At 42.2% G+C, this 23,182-nt stretch overlaps 1 protein-coding gene across 4 annotated transcripts; it reads right to left on the reverse strand.

Annotated features, from left to right (window-relative positions):
* Window positions 1–226: 226 nt before the first annotated feature.
* C1D (C1D nuclear receptor corepressor) lies at window positions 227–22,044 on the reverse strand. 4 transcript variants are annotated; one of them, XM_090050988.1, is made up of 5 exons: window positions 21,830–22,044; window positions 7,050–7,196; window positions 5,336–5,402; window positions 4,803–4,858; window positions 227–688 (listed from the first exon to the last, which is right to left on the reverse strand). In XM_090050988.1, the coding sequence occupies exons 2-5, from the start codon at window positions 7,194–7,196 to the stop codon at window positions 512–514; spliced, it is 447 nt and encodes a 148-aa protein (XP_089907114.1). In that variant the 5' UTR covers window positions 21,830–22,044; the 3' UTR covers window positions 227–511. The 4 variants fall into 4 exon arrangements, with proteins under 4 accessions (XP_089907114.1, XP_089907104.1, XP_089907094.1 ...); XM_090050978.1 differs by having other exon boundaries at window positions 21,866–22,043; XM_090050968.1 differs by lacking the exon at window positions 21,830–22,044 and adding an exon at window positions 20,458–20,703.
* Window positions 22,045–23,182: the final 1,138 nt, after the last annotated feature.

Here is a 23,182-nt window from a genome sequence, read left to right on the forward strand (position 1 = left end):
TATATTACACTGGATATTGAACAAAATTTAGCTCTTCATATGCACATGTACTGAAAAGCCAGTGGCTCCTACATAAATAACGGTTACACTGACAGCCCACTCTTCAAGACTGAATATTCTATGGACAGTAACATACCAAAAATGAAATGGTTCCAATCTTTAGAATTACAATGGAAAACAATCTTTAAGAAAAGCAAACAAAATACACAAAATGATACTACATAAAACTTGTCAAAAATACTTAGTTTATTTTTATGTGGAGAAATAAGCCTAAAGCTAACAAACTAACATCAAATTTCACCTTCAGCTGTACATGTATATTGACCCCAATACAGGCTCAGCAGGCCACAGCACTGCCCTACATGCAGTACAGGTCCTCACTACAGCTCATTTGATCAAACTGTTGTTACAAGACATTATTTTTGTGCCATAAAAATATCCAAAAGACTTTTAAAAATAATGTTCTAGTTGATCCCATACCTGATACATAAAACAAGAAGAAAGATAAGAACTAGTCCATTTTTCTCTTTTTTGCTTTATTGGAAATTTTGGATGTAGGCTCCTTTTCAGATGCGGATTCCCATAATGCGTTTCTTACAAACCTAGCAGCAGCTCCTTTATCCAGTTTAGATGCTTTTTTCTTGTCTGTTAGTTCTTTAACCCTGTTCATATATGTTCTTATTCTCTCCTAAAAGATACCAGAATATAAAGCACATTGAATATCATTTTGTTAAGATGTGTGCAAATAAAATAAAAAACAGTGAGAATAACAGTGCACCAGATAAGAAACATTGTATATTACCATAGTAACATATAGCCGAATAAAACATTTCAATTCTGTTCATTTTCTGGTAGATTCTTTGCAAACTGGAGACTGTGCTTTAGTAGGTTTTCTGCAATGTAACGTTGCCATACCAGAGACAGTACCTACGGTAGCAGACCTCAGACAATTTCAAACATCTCCTAATAAGCACATGTAATATCTTGATGTTGGCACATTCTTGTCAAACAGTATGGCAGCTTATGGACCTTCACAGCAAGTCCTTACAAAGATAAATCCCACCCTGCAAGTGAACTCATCAGTTTTCCCCACACAGAGTGCAAACTTAAGTCATGTGCACATTTATTTTATATATTCCTATATTACATGCATTAAAGAAGAAGGTATTCCTATATTACATTTTGCTTAAAAGCATATGATTGTTTTTGTGACATATGTTTTATACAAACACATAAGATACAAGAGTCAACTATTTTTCAGAGGATCTGGTTCAATTTCTACCATACTCCAGGCTTCTTGTTTGACCTTAGATTAAAACAAGACTAATTTCTCTGTGACTCAAGCCCCTGGCAGATGTTACAGTTAAGATGTGTTTAATCTTTTAATTGTCTTTTAACAGCACTCCAACTACACATTCAGGCAATTAAGAATGCCATAAAAAGGGAAAGCAGCTACCAAAATATATAAAAATGTGTACTATTTCTGTAGCTTATTTTCATCACGCCTTAAATTGAACGTGTGGCAAGGTTAGGACTGCACAGAACTGTCCAACTAGCCCTGGTACAGTACCTGCCGAGTGACAATCAAATGACTGACAGCCAGATCTAGGACTGCACCAGGGCTTGAACCATCCCTACTGTGGTATGTGCCAGCCAACAATCAGCTGGCTCCAGGACTGCACCTGGAATCAAACTGGCCCCAGTAAAGTTCTTGTCAGCTGATCATCAACCAGCTCCACGGATCACACCCCAGCCACTTGTAGCCCCAGTGCAGTCCTGATTGAGCCAACAATGAGCTGATCATCAACAGATCCCAGAGACCACAAAGGAGCCACTCTGGGTCCCAGTACAGCCCAGCTAACAATCTGCTGATTGTTGGGCACCCTGCTCTCAACTTGCCAGCGTATATTAGCATTTCACACTTGCCAGTATATATTAATGTATATATACTCACATATAATGTGTGTCTACGTGTGTGTGTGTGTACTGAAAGGCATATTGGGCTGCATTAGTAGAAGCAAATCAAGGGAAGTGATTATTCCTCTTTATTTGGCACTAGTTAGGCCACATCTGGAGTATTGTGTCCAGTTTTGGACCCCCACTACAGAAAGGATAAGGACAAGTTGAAGAAAGTTCAACAGAGGGCAATGAAAAAAGGTTAGGGAGCTGTGGCACATGACTTCTGAGAAGAGGCTGAGGGAACTGGGGTTATTTAGTCTGGAGAAGAGAAAACAGCAAGAGGATTTAACAGCAGCCTTCAACTACCTGAAAAGTGATTCCAAAGAGGATAGAGCTGGACTGTTCTCAGTGGTGGCAGATGACAGAACAAGAAGCAGTGGTCTCAAGTTGCAGCAAGGGATATTTAAGTTCGGTATTAGGAAAAAAAACTTTCACTAGGAGGGTAGTAAAGTACTGGAACAGGTTACCTAGAGAAGTTGTTGAATCTCTATCATTGGAGGTTTTTAAGACCCACTAGACAAAGCCATGGCTGTGATGATAAAGCTGGGGACTGCTGCTTTGAGTACAGGGTTGGACTAGACAACCTCCTGAGGTCCCTGCCAAACCTATTTTTTTCTGATTCTATGTGATGTCAATTAATTAATTTATCAGACTTGTTTTGCAAAACACTGGCCACTATTTCCATAGAAAAAGAATTTAATCTTTAACTAGTTAATCTGAACTAGATAAGAAATCCTAGTACGATATATTACTTCTCTGACACAACCAAAATTATTAGGAGGAATGGAAGGCAACCCTACACATATGAGCACAGGGAAAAGGAATTGATAAACATCTCAGCAAGAAGATAAAAGAAACAAACTGATAACTTTCACTAGTACCACTTGATAGAGGTGCGCGAAACGGGCCGTATTTGATTCAGATTCAGCCCAAAACAGGGACAGTGATTCGATTCCTTGATTCAGATCACTGTCCCTGATTTGATTCGGCCAAATCCAAATCTGAAGGTTCAATGCTGATTTGGATAATCAGTGATTCAGCCATAGACACAGCTTTAAGTGTTTTTTCTACATACCTCAAAGTACCAGGCGCAGCTCGCAAGTGCTGGAATGCTGGGGTGGATAAAGCATCTCACAGGAGCATGGGAGGGTCCCCCCATGCACTTCACAGTGAACCCAGAAGTGGACCAGATGTGCTTGTGGTCCACTTCCGGGTCTGCTGCCAAGTGTGCTGGGAAGCCCCACACTCTCCTGTGGGATGCTCCAGTACCACAGCACTCATGAGCCCCCTGGCACCTTGAGGTATATAGAAAAAACATTTAAAGCTGTGTCTATTTCACAATCACCAAATCCTTCCAAATCTCTCTGGAGGGTTCCAATTTGATTTGGAGAACTTAAAGGGTCTCCTGATTTGATTCAGATTCAGAGATTCAGCCACTGAATCGGGCTGAATCTCCGCCGAATCAAATCAGGGACTGAAGCTTCACACAGCCCTACCATTTGAATCCTTCTGCACGTACACCAAAAAAGTAAGTGAGACTATTTTTATACCCTTTCCACATGGATGATAATAACATCATCATCTCTTGGAGGGAAACAATATTTATCCATTCATACTGATACATGTAAGAGACAGAACTAGATGAGTGTCTATACAAGTATAGTTATGCTCTCTTACTCATCAACAAATATCAAGTAAAACTGCATTCTGCTTTATACTTTATGCTGTATGTTGTGAGAATAGATCATTTAAAACAATGCAACCCTATTGCACAGTACAAAAACTAGCCATTTTGCCACAAAAAGCTGGATTAGTATTTTCATGATGTGCTCCATGTTACAAAACCCGATTAATACAGACTATGATAATTTGCTTTTGAGAGTAGATTCTATACTCTTCAATGCACTGTATACATGCTACTGACCTTGATTATATAAGAATTACTTTAGATGTACTGTAATAGTAATAGTATATGTAAAGTATATTACTATTTGTAGATGTAATACAGTTCTTATTTATACATGCAATTAAAAACAGTAATGATGAGTTTTGATTTTGATTTTTCTTTAAGTTAAATTATTTCACTTGATTTTTTATGTCAGCAGAATTTCCAAGATAGCAGATCTTATATACTGTTCTCGTGCATCTAAATGGAATATAAAGACAAACCTAAAAGATTTATTATAGGTTGTAAATATGTCACTAATGCAGAATTACTGGACAGTACACATACAACTGGTGCCAAAAAAGCTTTTAGCTTTGTTGCTGAACTGGATTCTTTACTGCTGAGAAAATGAATTAATGGAGGAATTGGAAAAGGGGGAGAAATCTTTCCCGTCTTTGCTAGTAAATCAACCACACCATACTTTTAGAGTCATACAAGAGCAAGAAAAGGCACCCTCGGAGATTAACATGATTCCAAGTATTTATAGGAAAAAACACCATACTGGAAGTTATAAATTACAATTAGACATGTAACATTTTTCCATACAAAAGATATAGGTGAAAAAGCTGGTCTGCTTGGAGTCCAATTTTCCAAACAAAGGTGGAAAAAAGGAAAGATAAGTTGATACCATGTATCTAGTTCTGCTTTTCCAATTTGAGCAAGCTCTACAATTTTGCTTTCAATAAGCAATACTGTTTTGAGCCAAAATTATCATGACTCTTAATTTAGAAAGCTCTACAGGGTATACAAACTGGCTGTTGTATAACAACATGCACATCATAAACACATGCATGACAACTTGTATCAATTTTTTGAAGTTCATTTATGTTTAATTATGTAAGAATTACTGGACCTAGGCAAATAGAATTTTGCAGTGCAGATGGTTTAAGTATCTTACCAGCTCCTGTTTCACTGGATGGTCCTTGGGACTGATCCCTTGAGTGGCCAGATATACTACAAGAAAAAATGTGTTTAGTCAAATGTTATTTAGTCAAATAATTATGATTCCAATTGTGCAGTAGATGGCACACAGGTGAATGGCTGCTTTCACTCACGACCATTTGCAAGGCTGGAGCCCAACTATGCTGTTTAAGAGTTTGAGTTAAAATACTCTCATTGACTCTTCCAGTAACAATATAAACATGGTTAACATTTTATAGCTGTGAAAAAAGATGGAAGAGGTTGGAAAAAAGAAAAAGGACTTAAGCCCTCATTTACATACATGGAGCTATGTAATTAATTTTCACGTAGAATTTCAGCAGCCCTTGCCCTGATCTGAGGATAGCAATAAACTTGGGGACAGAATAACTGCAAAATACTAGACAAGAAGATGACTGTGTAATACTTGATTACTGAAAACACGCAGCTACCTAGAAAGTGTTAAAATACATAGTCTCCTTCTACAACATAACCCCGCTGCCTTATACTTACCCCAGAACATCGAATTTAACGTGTATGCAGAAACCAAATCCAGTTTTGCTTGTTCAAGAGGATCCAACTAAAAAAGAAAATATAATCACCACAATTTGCTCCTGCACTGTTTCTTTTTCCGAAGTGCATAATGGATTTCAGAAATATACACAATTTTTTTTATAATTCCATGAGAAAATATTTATAGTATAGAACCAATAGGGCATGTACATTGCTAGACAGGGCAAAATTGAAGAGTTATCACAGAAACTGCAAACAATCTTTCTTGGGCTGTATATGCTTAAAAGAGCTTGGGGGATAGAGTATGGCCCCATTAATGAAGATGCAATTTTTGCCAGCATAGCTTGTTCCCCTAAAAGTGTGGAAAAATCAATTATACTGGTATAAGACACTTTATACTTTAAACTACCTCCACAGTAAGGATTATACCAATTTAACTATTTCAGTATAAAACCTGTGCCTGAAGCAGTTAAGTCAGTACAAGAACTGTCTGCAGACCATGCGCTCTAATCCCCTTCTCTCTGTCTGCACAAGGTTATTCCCTGATTTATATTTATTCATGTTTTCCATTCTGTATTAAATGCCACAGGCTGATAAAATGTTATGGGACCAAATGCTGACAAGTGCTTAGCAATCCTGCTATACTTCTCAGGATAAAGCGTGTATTTGGTCACCTAGATTTTTCTCAAAATGACTTTACTCTTCCTACTCCTCCCTCCCTCCCCACAAAAAACAAGTTCTTTAAATTTTTTTAAAGTTCTAAAGTAAGTTTAGTATGTCACAGAATTCATGAATACAACACTGTACATGTTACTCTGTGTGCTCAGTATATGATGGCCATACACCAAAAGGAACAAGACGTGTAATGAGATTTTTTTCTTGACTGTCAAAGTCAATTTATTGTTTTAGTCCTATAGGATTTCCAGAAACTCTGATAACATTGCTGTACGGCTCACCAGCTCTAACATGGATACTATCAAAGGACTGGTGTTGTCAACATGTTTTCTTCATAATTTATTTACAGAGAAACCCTTACAGGCTGAAGAAGTTCCTTTTTACATGAGCTTTTTCTTGCCCCAAAGAAAGAAATTACAACTTGAGTTTAAATGCTAAAATATATAGATGCTTGACAAAGTCCTCAGGCAATAGCCTGCCCTGTCTCTATAGCCTGAAAAAAAGAAGTAGGCTGCCTTCAACCTGCTCTTAACGTAGCTGGAGGCAACAGTTTAGTGGGCTAATCAGGAGTTTCTGCATACCAAGGAACCAAAAAAGTTCACATCCCACCACCACCTGCTTTCCTTTTCATCCCTCCTAGATGCACAAATGGGGTGCCTTGAAATTTACTACATGCAGATTTGTTAGACAGACTGTGAAGAAAGAACCCTTTTCTGCTTCAGAGAATATGAAAGATCCCAAGGCACTTTTCCAAAGGGCAGAGATGTCTTTGGCCTAAAGAACCACCAATTCTGAATGGTGGTGCCATATTTCAACTCAGAGGCAACTCAGTGCTTAGCTTGTGAAGCACTCTAAGATAAGACATTTTCTATAAATGTAAAATATTACTTCAAACACAAGGTGCCTAAAGCAGAAATTGTCTGCTTGGTTAGCAGCCTGTACAAGGCTTAGCACAATGGGACCCTGCACTTTAACAGGGCTTCCCACACGCCATCATGTTTCAAATGAAAAAAGAGATGGCTAGAGAGGGATTCTTTACCTTCTGAAGAAGTTCACTCCGAGAAACTGACATCATAGTCTTCAGCATCTCATCTACACAACCAAGAGATTTTTCAAATGCTGAGAGATAATCCTGAATTTCAGCTGGGTATTCATCTCCATTAATATCTTCTTCTGCCATATCCATCTAAAAAGATCAAAGATAACCATAACATTTTTATCAAATATTTTGAGGGAGTGAAAGAGATGCATCTTAAAATATGGAAAAATGGAGAGCAAATTCAGGAAGTACTAGATTAACAGATACCTTTTGCAGAAATCATCATACAATTAATGTCAATAGTTACACAATTAATCACACTTCAGTTTCTGCCCTTACTGTAGCTCAGCATAGCACTAATGACCATTATGAACACTACTATCCTAATACCACATCTTTTTCACCACTCCAAAGATTTGGCTTCCAAAGTCTATATAATGATAATGGAAAGTATACTTGCTTGCTAAAAGAAATGCCACATAAATCACACTGCAGATGGAGAGTAAAGGGCTAAATCAACAGCTGGCAGAACACTAAAAACACAGAGATGACTTTGATTTAGATCAAGCTACTACCTCATTTCTCCTGTGGTTCAGTTGGATCAGTTTTATCTTCCAATTCTAAACCTGAGTCAGCTTAAGAACCTAATGAAAAATCAGAAATCTGAATGCTATGCTATCTCAGACTTCTTAGCAGTTATGAAGTATGTTATTTGGGAACTTCAAAATCCTTTGACTTCTTGTGGAGTCATTTATTCACAGCTACTGTATATTGTGGCTGCTAGCAAAGACAAGAAAAATCCAGTACTGCTCCTCCCAGCAACTATGTTAGGATGGTCAGACCAACAGCCGTTCTGTGGTCAGCTGGTAGTCACTGCTGATCTTCAACCCCTCTGAGGTAAAGTCACAAATTATCCTAGGAAATTAATGCTATTTAATACTGCTGAAAGTATTATTAGCTGTCCACAGCTTCTACTGATGCACTTCTACCTTTACTGCCTGGGTGCAGGGAGAGGAAAGAAGGAGAAGCTGTGCATCTGTCTTCTGTACAGCTGGTGGGCTGCAAGGAGAGACCTGAGAGTATCCATGTAACTTCAGCTTTCTTACACACAGCTCCCTGTGACAGCTTTGTTCCAGTCTGCCCTGATACAGAAGGAGGAAGCATTAGGATCTGTGGAATCACTACTGAAGTGCTGTTTCCACAATATAACTTCTTTGTGAATGTCTGCGCTAATGCTACAGACCCAAACAACTATTCTTTCTCTGCCTATTTTTGAGCAGTTGCATGCACTGCACAGAAAAAATGATTCTTTCATTTACAGAGATCATCTAACAGAAATCCCAGCTAGCAATAGGAATGCAAAACTGAAAGCTCTAGCACAAAAGAGCAGAGAAGTATTTACTCCTGCTCCTTTACACAGCAACAGTTGTTTTTATAGCAAAAATGTAGATTATCACCTTGATTTTGAATGTGCCTGGCCTACCTTGCATTCACACAGGACAAGGAGGCATTGGTTTTCTGACTCCTGGTGAGACAACAAAAGTCCTGGCATCAGCAGTTAGCAGCATTTCTTCTGACTACTTGTCATTAATTCATAAAGTTGCTATGCATTGCCTGGTCCTAGAAGCTGCTTCTGCAGCTGTATATTACACACATAATGTAATAATGTATATTACACACATACACACTGCATAATATGGGGTATTACTAAGGTTACAAAACAAAGCAGCCCAAAGTTAAGAAAATACCAAAACTGAGGTTGACACATAACCTTATCTTGGCCCTCCTGAGATTATGCAATATGATAGTCTTTTTTCACAGACCCTGTGCCGAGATCTGTGCACACAAGGGATGGTACTTGCTCACTGTGCAGCTGTTTAATAATTTCTTTTCAGCTCATTGTTCAACACATGGCCCATGCCTTCCTTACTGCAAACTATTCAGCCCCTGGGCTGACTATGGAATTATTCATTTCCACATGGGCTTTTCAGGGACATTCATCATCATAGTCCCCAAGTGCTTCACAAACATTAATGAATTTATTTTTACAACACCATCTTGATGCCAGCGGGCATCAGAGAGTATAAACTGAGCCAGAGATTAAAGTCAAGAGTATCTACTACTTTCAGGTGCCTTATTTTTGAGACACCTGGGACTTTATATGCCAGACCCCTTAGCACTACGTCAGCCACTACATTTTCAAAGCGCAGGTGCTGTTAAGATTTTTGCAGTCATGAGTGCTTTGATATGCTTCTGCTTATTGGTCTCCAGGTTCTCAGACAGCCAGAAAATGAAAACTTCATTATTAGTGATGACTTCTGAAAAGCTGGGTTTAAGTGACTTAACCAGCATCACACAGGACCCTACTACAGGAGTAGCCAACCTGCATGCCACAGGTAGCCTTTGTGTGTGGCCTGCAGCAAACAAGGGAGGGAACAGGCAGCACAACAGCAGACAAGGCACACAGCACAGGGAACAGAAAGCAGAGCAGCGGATCAAGGAGGGGAAAGGAAACGGAATGGCACTTGGAGAGGACGTGGGGTTTAATTGGTGGCATGCCTGCAAAAAAGGTTACGTCTTCACTAACTGGTTTTTTTTGCATGCATAGCAGCCTCTGACATTTCATTCCATCCAGGTAGAGGACACACTAACTGCAGATGCTTCCTCAGCCTGACTAAGGGTATTTATACCCAAAAGCTTGTACAGAAGAATTTTTCAAACTGAGTAGGTTTATAATAAAAGATATCAGATTTACCCAAAGAACCTCATCCTTAGACCAACATGACTACAACCTATATCCCTACAAAAAGGTTGGCTTTCACTGCTCTAGAGTAGTGGTCTCCAAAGTGGGGTGTGCAAGACGATCCACTGGGGTGTAGGAAGAAAATATTAGAACTTCTATTTATATAGATAGGAGTGCGCGATCAAAAAAGTTTGTACACCACTGCTCTAGAGTAAGCAAACACAGATTCCAGTTATTCAGTGTATCAAAGAACTTCCACAGCTGGAAGACCCTCCTTTCTCTTTCTGCAGCTCCTTGCCTCATTCAAATTTTGCAGGAATCCCTTCTTTTGTTCCCAACCCTCATTCATACCTCAAGTGCCCAAAAGAAGAGGGCAACAGACTAACCAGTCAAATTTCATGCTGACAGTTTGAAAATATTTGCCTTGGACCCTCACATCTGCCCCATAAGGGAGTGCCACAATGTGCAATGCCCTATGAAGTACCTCCTTGCTTTGCAGACGCTTGCATCTCCCTGATGCTTTGTGACATGATCAGGCTGTAAAAGAGTTGCTAATGCAGGGGCGGGCAATTATTTTGGGCAGAGGGCCACTTACTGAGTTTTGGCAAGCCATCTAGGGCCACATGACAGGCAGACAGGGGCAGATAAATATTAATTTTCTAAATTTTTTAGGGGCTCTGAGGGCCGGATGGGATGGGCTGGCAAGCTGCATCTGGCCCGCAGGGCACATTTTGCCCACCCCTGTACTAATGGGATCCCCCAATGACCAACTGTCATGAATGCCTCAAGGCTGTCCGAGGCTATGGAGCATGTCACTAGCTTCTAAGGTGACGGAGGCACTGGGTCTTGAAAGAGTCTTGCTGCATTTCCCACATAGGAGCACAGGACTGTACGTGAGCATAAGTATCTGGAAAACATTAATGAGTCAATAAAAATAGAAGTCCCTCAGAAAAAAGTAACAGAAGCCAAACAATGTTAGCAACAAACAAGTGAAATTTAGGAAATCAAGATAAGAGGATTTCATAGATTCATAGATGTTAGGGTCGGAAGGGACCTCAATAGATCATCGAGTCCGACCCCCTCCACAGACAGGAAAGAGTGCTGGGTTCAGATGACCCCAGCCAGATGCCCATCCAACCTCCTCTTGAAGACCCCCAGGGTAGGGGAGAGCACCACCGACCTTGGGAGCCCATTCCAGACCTTGGCCACTCTAACTGTGAAGAAGTTCCTCCTAATGTCCAGTCTAAATCTGCTCTCTGCTAGCTTATGGCCATTGTTTCTTGTGACCCCCAGGGGCGCCTTGGTGAGTAGAGCCTCACCGATTCCCTTCTGTACCCCCATGATGAATTTATAAGCAGCCACAAGGTCGCCTCTCAACCTTGTCTTGCGGAGGCTGAAGAGGGCCAGGTGCCCTAGTCTCTCCTCATAGGGCTTCGCTTGCAAGCCCTTAACCATCCAAGCGGCCCTTCTCTGGACCCTCTTCAGGATATCCAGGAGATTTGTTTGCGGGATTTAGAGAAGAGATAGAAGAAGTATCTTAGAAAAACAATTACTGAGCCTAATCTGTACATAAAATGAACTGTTCCAAACAGGAGATTTTACCACGCCTTCAACTTTCCTATGAAATATGAACTTTCATTTCTACCCAGAAGAATTGTTACAATCTTCTCTTCTATGCCTGAAGAAGAGCGTTTGTGCCTGAAAGCTTGCAATTAAATATTTTTTTTGCAAAAGATCTAGTTGGTCTAACAAAAGATAGATATCACCTCTACCATGAGTTCTGATTCCTTTTGCCTCTAGACCAATATAGCTACAACCTGGATACCTAATTACTAATGATGGCATTGGTCACATAGTTTCAGAAACTGTACTTTAAAAATCTGATCTACCAATGCTAACCCAGGCCAACATGAAAAGTGAGATAAAAGCAAACACCTGCAGTTTATTTTAGATGAAGGATTCCAGGTAGGAGGGTGGTTTATGAGGGAGGTTTTTTTTATTTATGTCCTGCAGGGCTCAGGTGAAAGTGAGATCTGGGGGGAAGGTAGGTGTGGTGGCACTCTGCTCAGGTCCTGCCAAGACCCCTGGTTGCTGCTGTAGCTGGGTATTTCTGCTAAAATCATCACACACGAGTTAGTTAACAACACTGACATTGGAACTGTCATCTGCAGGCTTCAGAGTTATGCCCCTTCAGGTGAATGATGGTCATTCACACCTCTGAGCTATTTTGCAGTCTGAAGATAGACTGCATCATAACCCTAAAATGCTCAAGCTTCCAAGTCCAAGAAAACCGTATCATACATTTACATGACATTTCAGTCAGCTGCAGCACTTCCAAAACAGAGAACTAACAGGATGTTGCTCACAGAAAGGTAAAACATCAACATCAGACACAATTATCTGGATGCAATTAACAACAATATTATATTTGTGTTTGATTATGTCCTAGCCTCTCCCGTTCTAATTACATTATAGTAAATCTTGTTAACAACAAAGGAACTGCTGTTTTTAGAGCAGCATTAGCAGGTAGTCATATAATGCAGCACAATTAATATATAACATTACAAAGGAAATGAGATTTTACTGTCTGCTAAAACAGGCAACCCAGATTAGAAGGCAACTATCAACACAAGTTTCACATGCTTGTTTGTGTGGGTGGATATATGGCAATCCAGCCATCATCCTATAGCATTTATCACCAAGTATACTGTCCTTGTATATTATGATCTTCCTTTGACAGATACATGTTAACAGAATGAGAAACTCTCTCCTACACCTTCTCTCCCACCTCCATACCCACCTTCTCTTCCAACAGTGTGACAAATGCAGAGGAAATGCAGACAAGTTCCTGCTCTAGGAGCCCTTTACCCATGGGTACTACTCATGAACAAAACTGGCTAGGATTATTTTATTGCAATTGCCATGGGTAAAGCATGTCATCTACAAGAACACATAAATCCATACTATTCCATAACCCAGTTTAAAGAGCAGAAAAATGGGAAAAGAGAACAGTGACAGTCCAAAAACATTTTTTTCCTGACACCAGCATCCCATTTACTCAGAATTATATGGTCCACTAGCAATTTTGCTGACCCCTGTTGGGTAAGGAATTTTAAAAAATGCAAAAAAAAAAGTCATGTCAGAACAAAGCTGCGTATCAGACCATGCACAGTACCCTCCATTGAAAAGAGAAGCGTGCTCTCCCTGCCCCAGGGGGATGGACTGTTGAACCTGTGTGTTTTCGGCTCATTTAAACAGGAACTAGCAAATTCCTACTCCTGCTGTGCAGGGACCTCTCTCTTTTCGTTGGACTGTTTTTTCAACGTTACTAATCTCTGCACAGGATATGTAACAGTGCTGGCACATGCCAATGATAAGGCAGCAGTTAACAACTTCAAAATGGTTTTGATAACATTCACTACACTAGAAAACACGCGTACCAGATTCCTCACAAAACTAGGTTTTGCCAAAGACAATAAACAGGCTGCACATTCACACCTAAAGAATGCATGTATGATGTTGGGAGGGGTGAGGGGCAATAAGACCACATGATGCCGTATACCTTGGGGCAATCCTGTCCTCACTCCAAATATTTCAGTTATTAAATCACAAACAAGATAACTTCAAAGTGCAAAGCACACAGAAAACCTCTTTTAGAACAAGCAGAAACTTCAATTACTGTCCGGGATTTTCGCAGCAGAGGTTTGTCTGGTGGAGTTTCAGACTTTCATTAATTTTTTTTGTTTGTTAATCACAGAAAGCCCATTTTTCAAATATATTTTGGGGGAAATAAAAACATTCAGATAAATGAGGATCTGCATAATCTGGAGAATGACACTGGGCAAGTGATTCATAACTGGGGAAAGCCTGATTTGGGTCCTTCCTTCCTTTTCATGTCCTTGTGCCAAAGTATTTAGCAGAATTCACGGATTCACTGGAATCTGACACAGCTGTGCCATGAGCACTTCTGTTACGGCCCTGAACTTGCAACCTCTGGGCTGTCAACCATGCACCTTAGCGCCCACGCTACCCTTGACCCATCTGATTTGGGTAAAATGGAGCATCAGGTGAATAAGGCACTAAATCACTAGGGTTATAATACTGCTGAAAGGTAAATGTGTCTGTGTTCATGACAAGATTTTTATTTATACCACCTTTAAACTCAGACAATCCCAAAACACCAAAATGCTAGAGAACACAGCCTCTTCTGGGGTATAGGAAAGTTCCCTACTTCCATGTGAGATTCTGTACCACAGTGAAAAGAAGGAATATCTCAGCTAAGGACACTAAAGCAAATGATTATCACACATGTAAAATGTGACAAAAGTACTTAAACCTTATCATGCAGTCAACAAGGTAATAGGAATCAATCTTAATTGAAATGAAGAAATGCAACATGCTGTTTTGAACCAATGGGGAAAAAAACTCTCCAGTTCTCTACATACATATTATCACACAACTGAGGCGCACACAGTTTCTCCTAGGAAACAGATTTGTATATGTAAGATGACCAACAAAAGTGCATTAAAATAAATTTGCCTGGTGATTATTCTCATTTATGCAAAAAAAAAAGTCACTCCAGATCTAAGAACTCCAACTTTAAAAAATAGGTCACACACTTCTTGATCTCCCAGTCCATGAAGCATTGCTGCATAGCAAAAAAAGTTAGATAGTATTATAAAGCTACATTACATTATGCATTATATTTAGCCTACAGGAGAGCATGAGGAAAACATAAGAGATAATAGCAAAAAAGACAAATGGAGGGAGAAAGAAGAGAGATTTCAGCTTCTGTAGACTATCTACGAAAGGAAGAACAGGTCATAATCAGCAGCCATCTGCTACACTTTAAATGCTGCCAAACATTAGCTTTCTATATTAGGTGACATAGTGACTTGTGATTTGATTGTATGATAAAAAAAATTAGAAGTGGGTAATTCTGTGCATAATCTGAGAAATGCAAATTTAAGTGCAGGTAAGGTTGAATCTGATTAACCTCTGGAGAAGCAAGGATAACTTTGCAGGTACTACTTGCAAGATGAATTGAGGCTCATGTGGACTAATGCACAAAAAGTAAACAGCAAGGGGAAGCATATAATACGTAGATATCTTTTATGATTATTACTTGAATATACTAAGTGCTTTGACAGCTTTTGTAAATGCTTAGGAGGAACTACAAATCCTTGCTGGCCAACTTAAGAAAAACTGTTTCCTTTCTAAAGGATAAAAACATAATTAGGCATTGGATATTTATGTATGACATCTAGCATACTATCTCCACACTAATTAACAAAAGTTACAGCATTTCCACTCTGAAGTATGCATGAATGTTTCCACCCCATATCACACTAAAAATAGAAAACCCTTAACATTTAATTTTGCTGGCTCATAAGTTCTCCTTTTTCATTGAAATAAAGCCACAAGATTCTGCCTAAAAATATTTGTGAGTTCTTTCTATGTAACATTCAAATAGAAAAAAAAATAAATAAAACTCTTTATTCTGCCACATGAACATTTTATTGTATTTTCACTATTTCCCTCATTATTTATCCAAGGGCCACCAGCCCACACATTGTCTCACTTGACAATATATCCTATTTGCCCAAATCCAAGACTACCCTGAATTTAAAACAACCTCCCCAATAATTAGATTTGATATATGTATATGCAGTGCCTAGGACAACAGGTCCTGATCCAGGGGAGGGGATTCCTAGACATTACCGTAGAATAATTAATAATACTACCTGCTGTTAATGGCTCAATGTCATTGCTCCAACAAATATATTTTTCTCTAAATGCCTTTCTAACCAGCTCAGAACAGGATGGTGGAACTGGAAAGCACATACAATTATCAATAGCACCTGTCAGCTTTTTCTAAAACCATAATGCCTTTCTTCAAGAAAAGATTTCCATCATAAAAATCAGTAAATAATTGCATACAATACTAAGTGCTCACAAAATTCCCTGTCTTTATCTCCTTAAAGAGTTCTCTCAAACTATTTCAGCTGTTTCAGCCCTTGAGTCACTTTCTACAATACGCTGCAATGGGGAATAGCCAAACAATAAAAAAAAAATCATCATTGCATTCAGAACTCTGGTTTAACCAAGCAGCCCAACATCCACAAGGGATACCTTCAAACGATCTTGTCACAATCAAGCTTTTGCCTACACTAATGGGATCAAAATTGCTTCAGTTTTTTGGAACTAAATAAAAATGAAGACTGACTGACAATAAGGTCAAACGGACAGATAATCAGACCAAACATCTTGTACTGAAAGGTGAAAAGCCTGAACTTGCAGAAGACACAACCTGACTGCAGTCAGACCAACCTGATTGCCTTTTATGATAAGGTCACAAAAACATTGGATGCAGGTGTCGCCATGGACGTAGTCTTTCTGGACTTCAGCAAGGCCTTTGACACCGTCTCCCACCCCATCCTCATTAAAAAACTAGGCAATTGTGGCATTGATGCCTACACAGTCAGATGGATTGCAGATTGGCTGAAGGGTCGTACTCAGAGGGTGGTGGTGGGTGGGTCATATGTGACCTGGGGAGAAATGGGCAGCAGAGTCCCCCAGGGCTCAGTCCTTGGGCCAGCGCTGTTCAATCTCTTTATCAGCGATTTGGACGATGGGGTGAAAAGCAACCCGTTTAAATTTGCTGATGATACCAAAATTTGGGGAAGAGATAAGCATGCTAGTAGGGAGGGAAAGACTGCAGCAAGACCTAGATAGGTTACAGAGGTGGGCTAGCAAAAACAGGATGCATTTCAATACTGACAAGTGCAGGGTGCTGCACTTGGGCAGTAGTAACCAGCAGCACACTTATAAGATGGGAAACTCCCTTCTTGAGAGCACAGAGGCAGAAAGGGATCTTGGAGTCATTACTGACTTCAAGATGAACATGGGCCGACCATGTGAGGTCACGGTTGGCAGGGCTAACCGGACCTTGTCATGCATCCACAGGTGCATCTCTAGCAGGGACAAGGAGGTGATATTCCCCCTCTACGCAACACTGGTCAGGCCACAGCTGGAGTACTGTATCCAGTTCTGTGCACCCCACTTCAGGAGAGATGTGGACAACATTGAGAGGGTCCAAAGGAGGGCCACCCGCATGATTCAGGGACAACAGGGCAGACCCTACAATGAGAAACTGCAGGACCTGAACCTGTTCAGCCTTCGCAAGACCATCTATAAACTCACTGGGGGGGGGGTCACAAGGGTTTGGGAGAGACCTTGTTTCCCCTGGCACCCCCTGGCATAACAAGGAATAACAGCCACATGTTGTCAGAGAGTAGGTTTAGATTAGACATCTGTAAGAACTACTTCACAGTTAAGGCGGCTAGGATCTGGAACCAACTTCCAAGGGAAGTGGTGCTGGTTCCTATCCTGGGGGTCATTAACAGGCTTGATGCCTACCTGGCTGGAGTCATTTGAGCCCAGTTTTTCTCCTGCCCAGGTGGGGGGTTGGACTTGAAGATCTACAAGGTCCCTTCCAACCCGACTTCTATGATTCTTGATGACACTGCATGAAATTGTCTAAAAATGGCTTACGGAGCCTAGTTTCACTGCTGGACCATTTAGATTCAGACTGGCTGGTTCTAATTTGAACTTTTCAGCCTGATCCCCATAACTTCTAAAACTGTTTTTATTCCCTGTGCAATATTTTCAGCTGTCCTAGATTCCACATCTTGTGCTCTTTTTGCTGACATAATAGGTTTCCCCTCCTGAACAAATCCAATATACGCTGGCTCTTGCACAGCTCCAGACCTGTCAGCGAATCCATCAGCAAGCACAGTGATAAACCTAACTTTCTTTATGCATGTCTGCAATGTTTCCTCAAGAGACTATACAATTACTTTAAATAAGTCGTCCACTTGAACAGTGTTAATATAGTTTGATCCAAGATTAAGACCATTTTTAACTGGCAGATTACAAAGCATTTCAAACTCTCTGAAACCAAAAGCAAGTTTAGGTCACTTTATGTAGTACTTTATAGAAAAATCTAACAATAGGAACTTCTCGTGCACACAGTGACATTTCTGGCTTACATATAACAACATGTGAATGGCCAAACCAGATCAGGCCCAACATCCCATCTCTGATGGTAGACAGTATCAGGTGTTTCAATGTAGAAACTTTTAAGGCACAAAGATGGGATAATCTGCCCCCGACAGGTTTTTTGCATGGTATCTCATGGTTACAGATGGGCTTCAGATCTAAAGAGTTTTCCATTCCAAAACTTAGCACCAACAGAATGGATATCAAAAAATTCCAGACTTCTATCCAGCCTATATTAAGTTCTTGGCTTCAAAAACATTTTGTGGCAACACTTCCAGTTTAATCAAAAAGTGTGTGAAAAAATTATTTTCTGTAATCAGTACTGAATTTCCCATGTTTTCATTTACTTGAACGTCTCTTGTTCTTGTGTTAGGAAACACGGAGAACAAAAGCTCCTGACAGATCTTCCCTTTTACCATTTGTAAACTGGCTATGCTTTTGAGGCCTTTCACAACTTGATGGCATAACTTGATTTCAGCGTTTGGATGTAGCACAATCATGTCTAAACACCAACACTCCAAGGAATAGGCAGAATCCTATTGATTTTGGAGAAAACTAGAATAGGGAAAATCTCTTATATCTGCCAGTATATGTGGCAAGCACCAGCCTTGGCCCCATACACTGCATGCAGCATGTGGGGGATGAACTTGGCACTACAAGTATGGCATGTGGCACAGGGGGCTTCTCCGGGGGCCATGCTGCATGCAGCACCCATGCCAGACTGGCCTTGCATACTGGTTCCAGGGTCAGCCTAGATCAGGCCCACAGATTGGTCTTACAAACTGGAACCAGAGCTCAGGGCTGGTCTGGAGCAGGCACCTCATGCAGCAAGTGCCTTGTACTGGCTTCACACGAGCTCCAGACTGGTCCAGTTCGCTTGCTGCACGAGATGCCTGCAGATTGGCCCTGTGCCCCTCAGCCAGCCCGTGGGGCTGAATGAGCTTGACACCCCTGTTCTAGACAGCAAAAAGAGAAATTATCATGATGGGGAAATGCAAGAGACACAGAGAATTCCTGAACAGGAAGAACAAAGAAAATAACAAACTATTCAGGAAAACGCAAAGTCCCCTACCATGACTGAAAAGCAGAATAATAGGATGCGGTAAAAAGGGGAATTGAGATATGCAGATGCTGGGGGAGGGGTAGAAAATATAAGAGATTCTGAAATTGGAGGAAGATGTGATGGAGGCTTGCAGAACCCTTGAAAATCAGGAAAGAAGAATGAAAGATCATGGGGAATGGAGGGAAGTGGGTAACGAGGAAACTGGAGAGGCAAAGGAAGGAATAGAGGGCCACAGAGAATTCCTTGTGAGGGAGACAAGAGCCACCAGTATGGAAGAGAGCACTATAAAAATGTTGCAGAGCTCCTCAGAAGAGTGAAGGGGGGCTGCAGGGAGTGGAGAAGGGACTGAAATGAAGAATGCAAGGAACCCTTGTTGTGTGCAATGAGTTCAAGGCAAAGAAACTACAAAGTATGCAACCCCCTGGTTTTATATGTCTCTCATTTCCAATCTTATCTCTTTCATATGCCCTTGATCATTCTCATTCCTCCTTCAGAGACTCTTCTTTCAGCCCTAATTCCACAATATCCTCTCCAAAGCATGCCAGACAGTACTGTGCCCAATATTCTAGATGCAACTGCACCAGTGATTTATCTGAAGGAATTAATGATATTCTTTGTATTATTCACTATTTTATTTCTTATGCACTTTAAGATCTTACCAGCTTTTTTCACTGCAGCTGCACACTGAGCAAAGGTCTTCATTTCACATAAGCAAATCAGTCATGGACATGCAGTGAATTGATTTTCAACATCTTATGGCCACTTAAAAGAGGAATACCCTTATGGAAAGCTATGCATTCTTTCTGCAAATTACTCAAAACACTTCCACTTCCCAATAGGAAACCCGTGAATTCTGGAAAGCACTTTTATGTCTAAAGTTGCTCCTATTCCTGGACACACACTTCCGTATTACTTGGTTTATGCTTTCTTTACCAAGGCCCACCTATACTGCTGTATCCAGTTGCATCTTGCATCTTTTCCTTGATTAACACCTTTCTTTCAATTTATTTAACCTAGGAACTACTCCAGACACCTCCATGCTTTTGTTATAATCAACTAAGTCTCTGTATTTCTATAAGCACATTATAAACCAGTATGCGGGGGTCGGACTAGATGATCTGCTCAGGTCCCTTCCGACCCTAGAAACTATGAAACTGAGGACTACTTTGCCAGTTAAACTGCTCTACCAATACAAAACACCATTTGCAATAGTGAGGCTGTAATAAAGGGCAGAGAGGGAATGTCTTCCAGCTAAAATTCAAGGTGCATTTTATAACAGCAGGAGAGGCTCATGTTGTAATCCAGGGTTTACTACACCAACTTAGCAAATTAAAATATTGCTTACCCTTCTGGCAAAAATAAAATAAAATAAAATAAACCAAACCAAGCTAACACAGCCCATTCTTTGCACGACCAGCCTGTGACCTCTCTTAAAGCCAAGCTGTTTCTTGCAGCAGCCAGCCCGAAGTTTTCAGGGCTCCTGAAGTTGCTACATAACCTACACCAACGTACAATGGAAAACTATACTAAATGTTACCTACTGCCATTCACTGGGTCAGAAAGAAGGTCCATCTTGCCTGTCTTCACTCCCTCCCAGAGAAGAAGCAGTGGTACACCCCAGGTGAGGGCAGGGGTCCTCGGTGGGCAAGTCTGTATTCCACTCTGATCCCAAGAGCTACAGGGGACCTTAGCTGGCAGCTCATTCAGGGAGCTGTCTCCATGGGTGTGTATTTGGCACACTTTACAGACACCTCTGATACCTGCGCATTTTTCCCACCAGAGGAAGACCTTGGCACATGCCAACCTTGAGTGCACCAGGGTGCAGCCGTTTTTTTTTTGCCTAGTCTAGACCTTGCTGCTGAGGTTCTGGCTATACTTCTCCCTGCACCATTTTTGTTAAGCACTCTCTATCCCTAGCCAAGTCCAGGAAGGAAGGAGGGTCTTGCCAGGGGGAACACAGGTGAGTGTGGGGCTGGCTATCTTCTTCCTCTGAGCACATCAGAAGGCAGCTTCAGCAGTTGGCATCTGCAGGCTCGCCTGATTCCTTCAGTGGGCACTGGGTGCTGAATGCTCTACTCAGCATCTCCTTCTGAGTCTTGTGTTTTGGACCTGTGACCTCACCCCTTTCCCTGTTTTCTTTCTTATTATTCCAAGCAATCTGCTCTTGCATTCACAGTGGCCTCCCTTTATATAGCTGTTCGTGGTGGAGCCGGGCACACGTTTCCGCAGCACAACAAACAGGCCTGCATCACACCGCTGGTGTCCAGAGGTTCCCGCGACCCCTTCAGTGGGCAACCGGCCTGTGCACTCCACTCGCTGTCCCTCACCATTCACCTCACACCCCTTCCTCTTTTCTCCGTATGTTTGTCCCCCACATTCAGCTGATGGATCCCCAGCCACCTCCCTCGTTAAGGGTGGCTTGTAGTTTTCCACCATGAGGGAGGCCCACTCTTTCAGCACATCCAGCAGGCCGCATGGCACCAGGGCAGTAAGCAAAGCCAAAAGGGAGAGGGAGCAGAGTCCGACTGGGGGAGGTAGGGGCCTTGCCCTCTTCCACTCACAGCCTCCAGTACTACGGGCTAGGAAGCCCAGCTACAGAGGCCGTGCCCCTCGCTGCCCTGAAAGAGGCCTGGCAGGGCAGTGCAGGGCTCTCACTCACTGGAGGTACAACCTTCCCCTCCTCTGAGGCTGAGAGAACCTCCAGCGCCCTAGCGCCTGACACAACAACCCCAGAACCTTCTGCGCCTGCGCCTAGCACTGAGCTGCGGGGCCACAGAAGCCTCGACCCCCCGCGCCACACCTTTGCGCCTGCGCGCCCCCCGCACCGAAACTTGGGAACCCTGCCCCGGGCACTCGCCCACGTGCTCCGAGCCCGCCCGCCCGCTGCCGCTGCATGCCGCACGCCCTACACACCGGCCCGGCCCGGCCCGGCCCGGCCCGGCCCGCTACCTCGGCGCGGCAGGCCCTCCTCCTGCTGCCGCTGCTGCTACTACCGGGGGAGGCGGGGCGGGGGCGCCGCTGTCCCCGCGAGAAGCGCCCTGGGGCGGGGCCTGGAGCCGCGGTGCTGGGGGCGGGATGCGCGCGTGCCACGAGGCTGGGGAGGTCTTCCGCAGTTCGCTTTTTTTTTTAAATTTAGAGAACATTTAAAAAAAAATGCTTTGGTGGAAGCAGCGGCGCGTCGTTCATGTTGCCTGGGGTGGATGGCGGAGAAGGGCCAGGGCTGTGCTACCACGGGAAGGGGCGGGCCCGCCACAGTTCCGCTGCCGTCAGCACCCGGCGCGCCAGCATCTTACGAGCGGAAGCTGTTAGTGTTTTTGGCACTCCGCTCCCAAACGTTGCCGAGCCCTGGTCTATACGCACGCTCAGGGTAGCGAGGGGTGCATTAATTAGAGCACCTCTCAAGATACCTATAGGCTATACATGAGGGTGCCTATACATGTGGACACCTATGCACATGCCCTCATTAGCACTCGATTTGTGGGGCATTTATACATATACACTTGTCTGCCCTAAGGGGCCAAAGACTCAACACGTCAGCAGGCTCAGTTAATGGAGTGTGCGGAGCATGCGAGCTGATGTGCCTGGCACTGCAACGCACACATTTGTACAAATGATGAAATGTGCGTCAGCGCTGAGCAAATGGCAGCAGTGCACTTTTGAACTAAAACACCTTCAATATGTTTTAGTTCAAAAGCACGCTACCACCATTTTCTCAGAGCTGACGCTCATTTCGCTGTTTATACAAATACATACGCTGCAGTGCCAGGCACTTTTAAAAGTTCCCTTAACGAGCTTTTAAAAGTGCCCAGTGCTGTGTTGGGAGCATGTGTACAAATGCCCGGTGTGCTGGAGCATGCTCCAGCAGCCTCTGCATCATGTATTCAGCTTCCCTGTGTTCTGGCGGCAGGGTGCCTAAAACTCCTCCCAGAAGCTTTAGTAAAAGCGCCCCCACCACCATTTTGAAGCACAGGACACTGAATACACATGATGCTGCGGGCACTTGAATTAGAGCAGCTCTAATCAGCAAGGGTATAGGTGCCCTTTGGTACTTTTAGCTAAAGGGAATTCAATCAGCTATTAGATAAAAAAGACCACTATTGCACCTGATCTTTACAGACACTGAAGACCTGGGTTGAAGTAAAGTGCTGTCTCTTCCAGGCATGCATGGGGTTTTTCACTCTCTCCACTGTTTTACACCGGGGTTGGGTTTTTTTACATCTCCAAGTACTCACTGGGAAAAGACAAAGTCAGCACCTATGAACAGCA

The sequence above is a fragment of the Crocodylus siamensis genome, chromosome 1 (assembly GCF_052110815.1).
Source record: "Crocodylus siamensis isolate JL-2025a chromosome 1, ASM5211081v1, whole genome shotgun sequence".
Classification (NCBI taxonomy): Eukaryota; Metazoa; Chordata; order Crocodylia; family Crocodylidae; genus Crocodylus; species Crocodylus siamensis.

Bases quoted from the DNA above. Each gene is read 5' to 3' on its own strand.
- C1D (XM_090050968.1), bottom strand. The intron at 5,403-7,049 runs GTAAAGAATCCC...TTTCTTTTTTAG, and splicing joins GGAGTGAACTTCTTCAGAAG to TTGGATCCTCTTGAACAAGC. The intron at 4,859-5,335 runs GTAAGTATAAGG...TTTTTCTTGTAG, and splicing joins GTTAAATTCGATGTTCTGGG to TATATCTGGCCACTCAAGGG.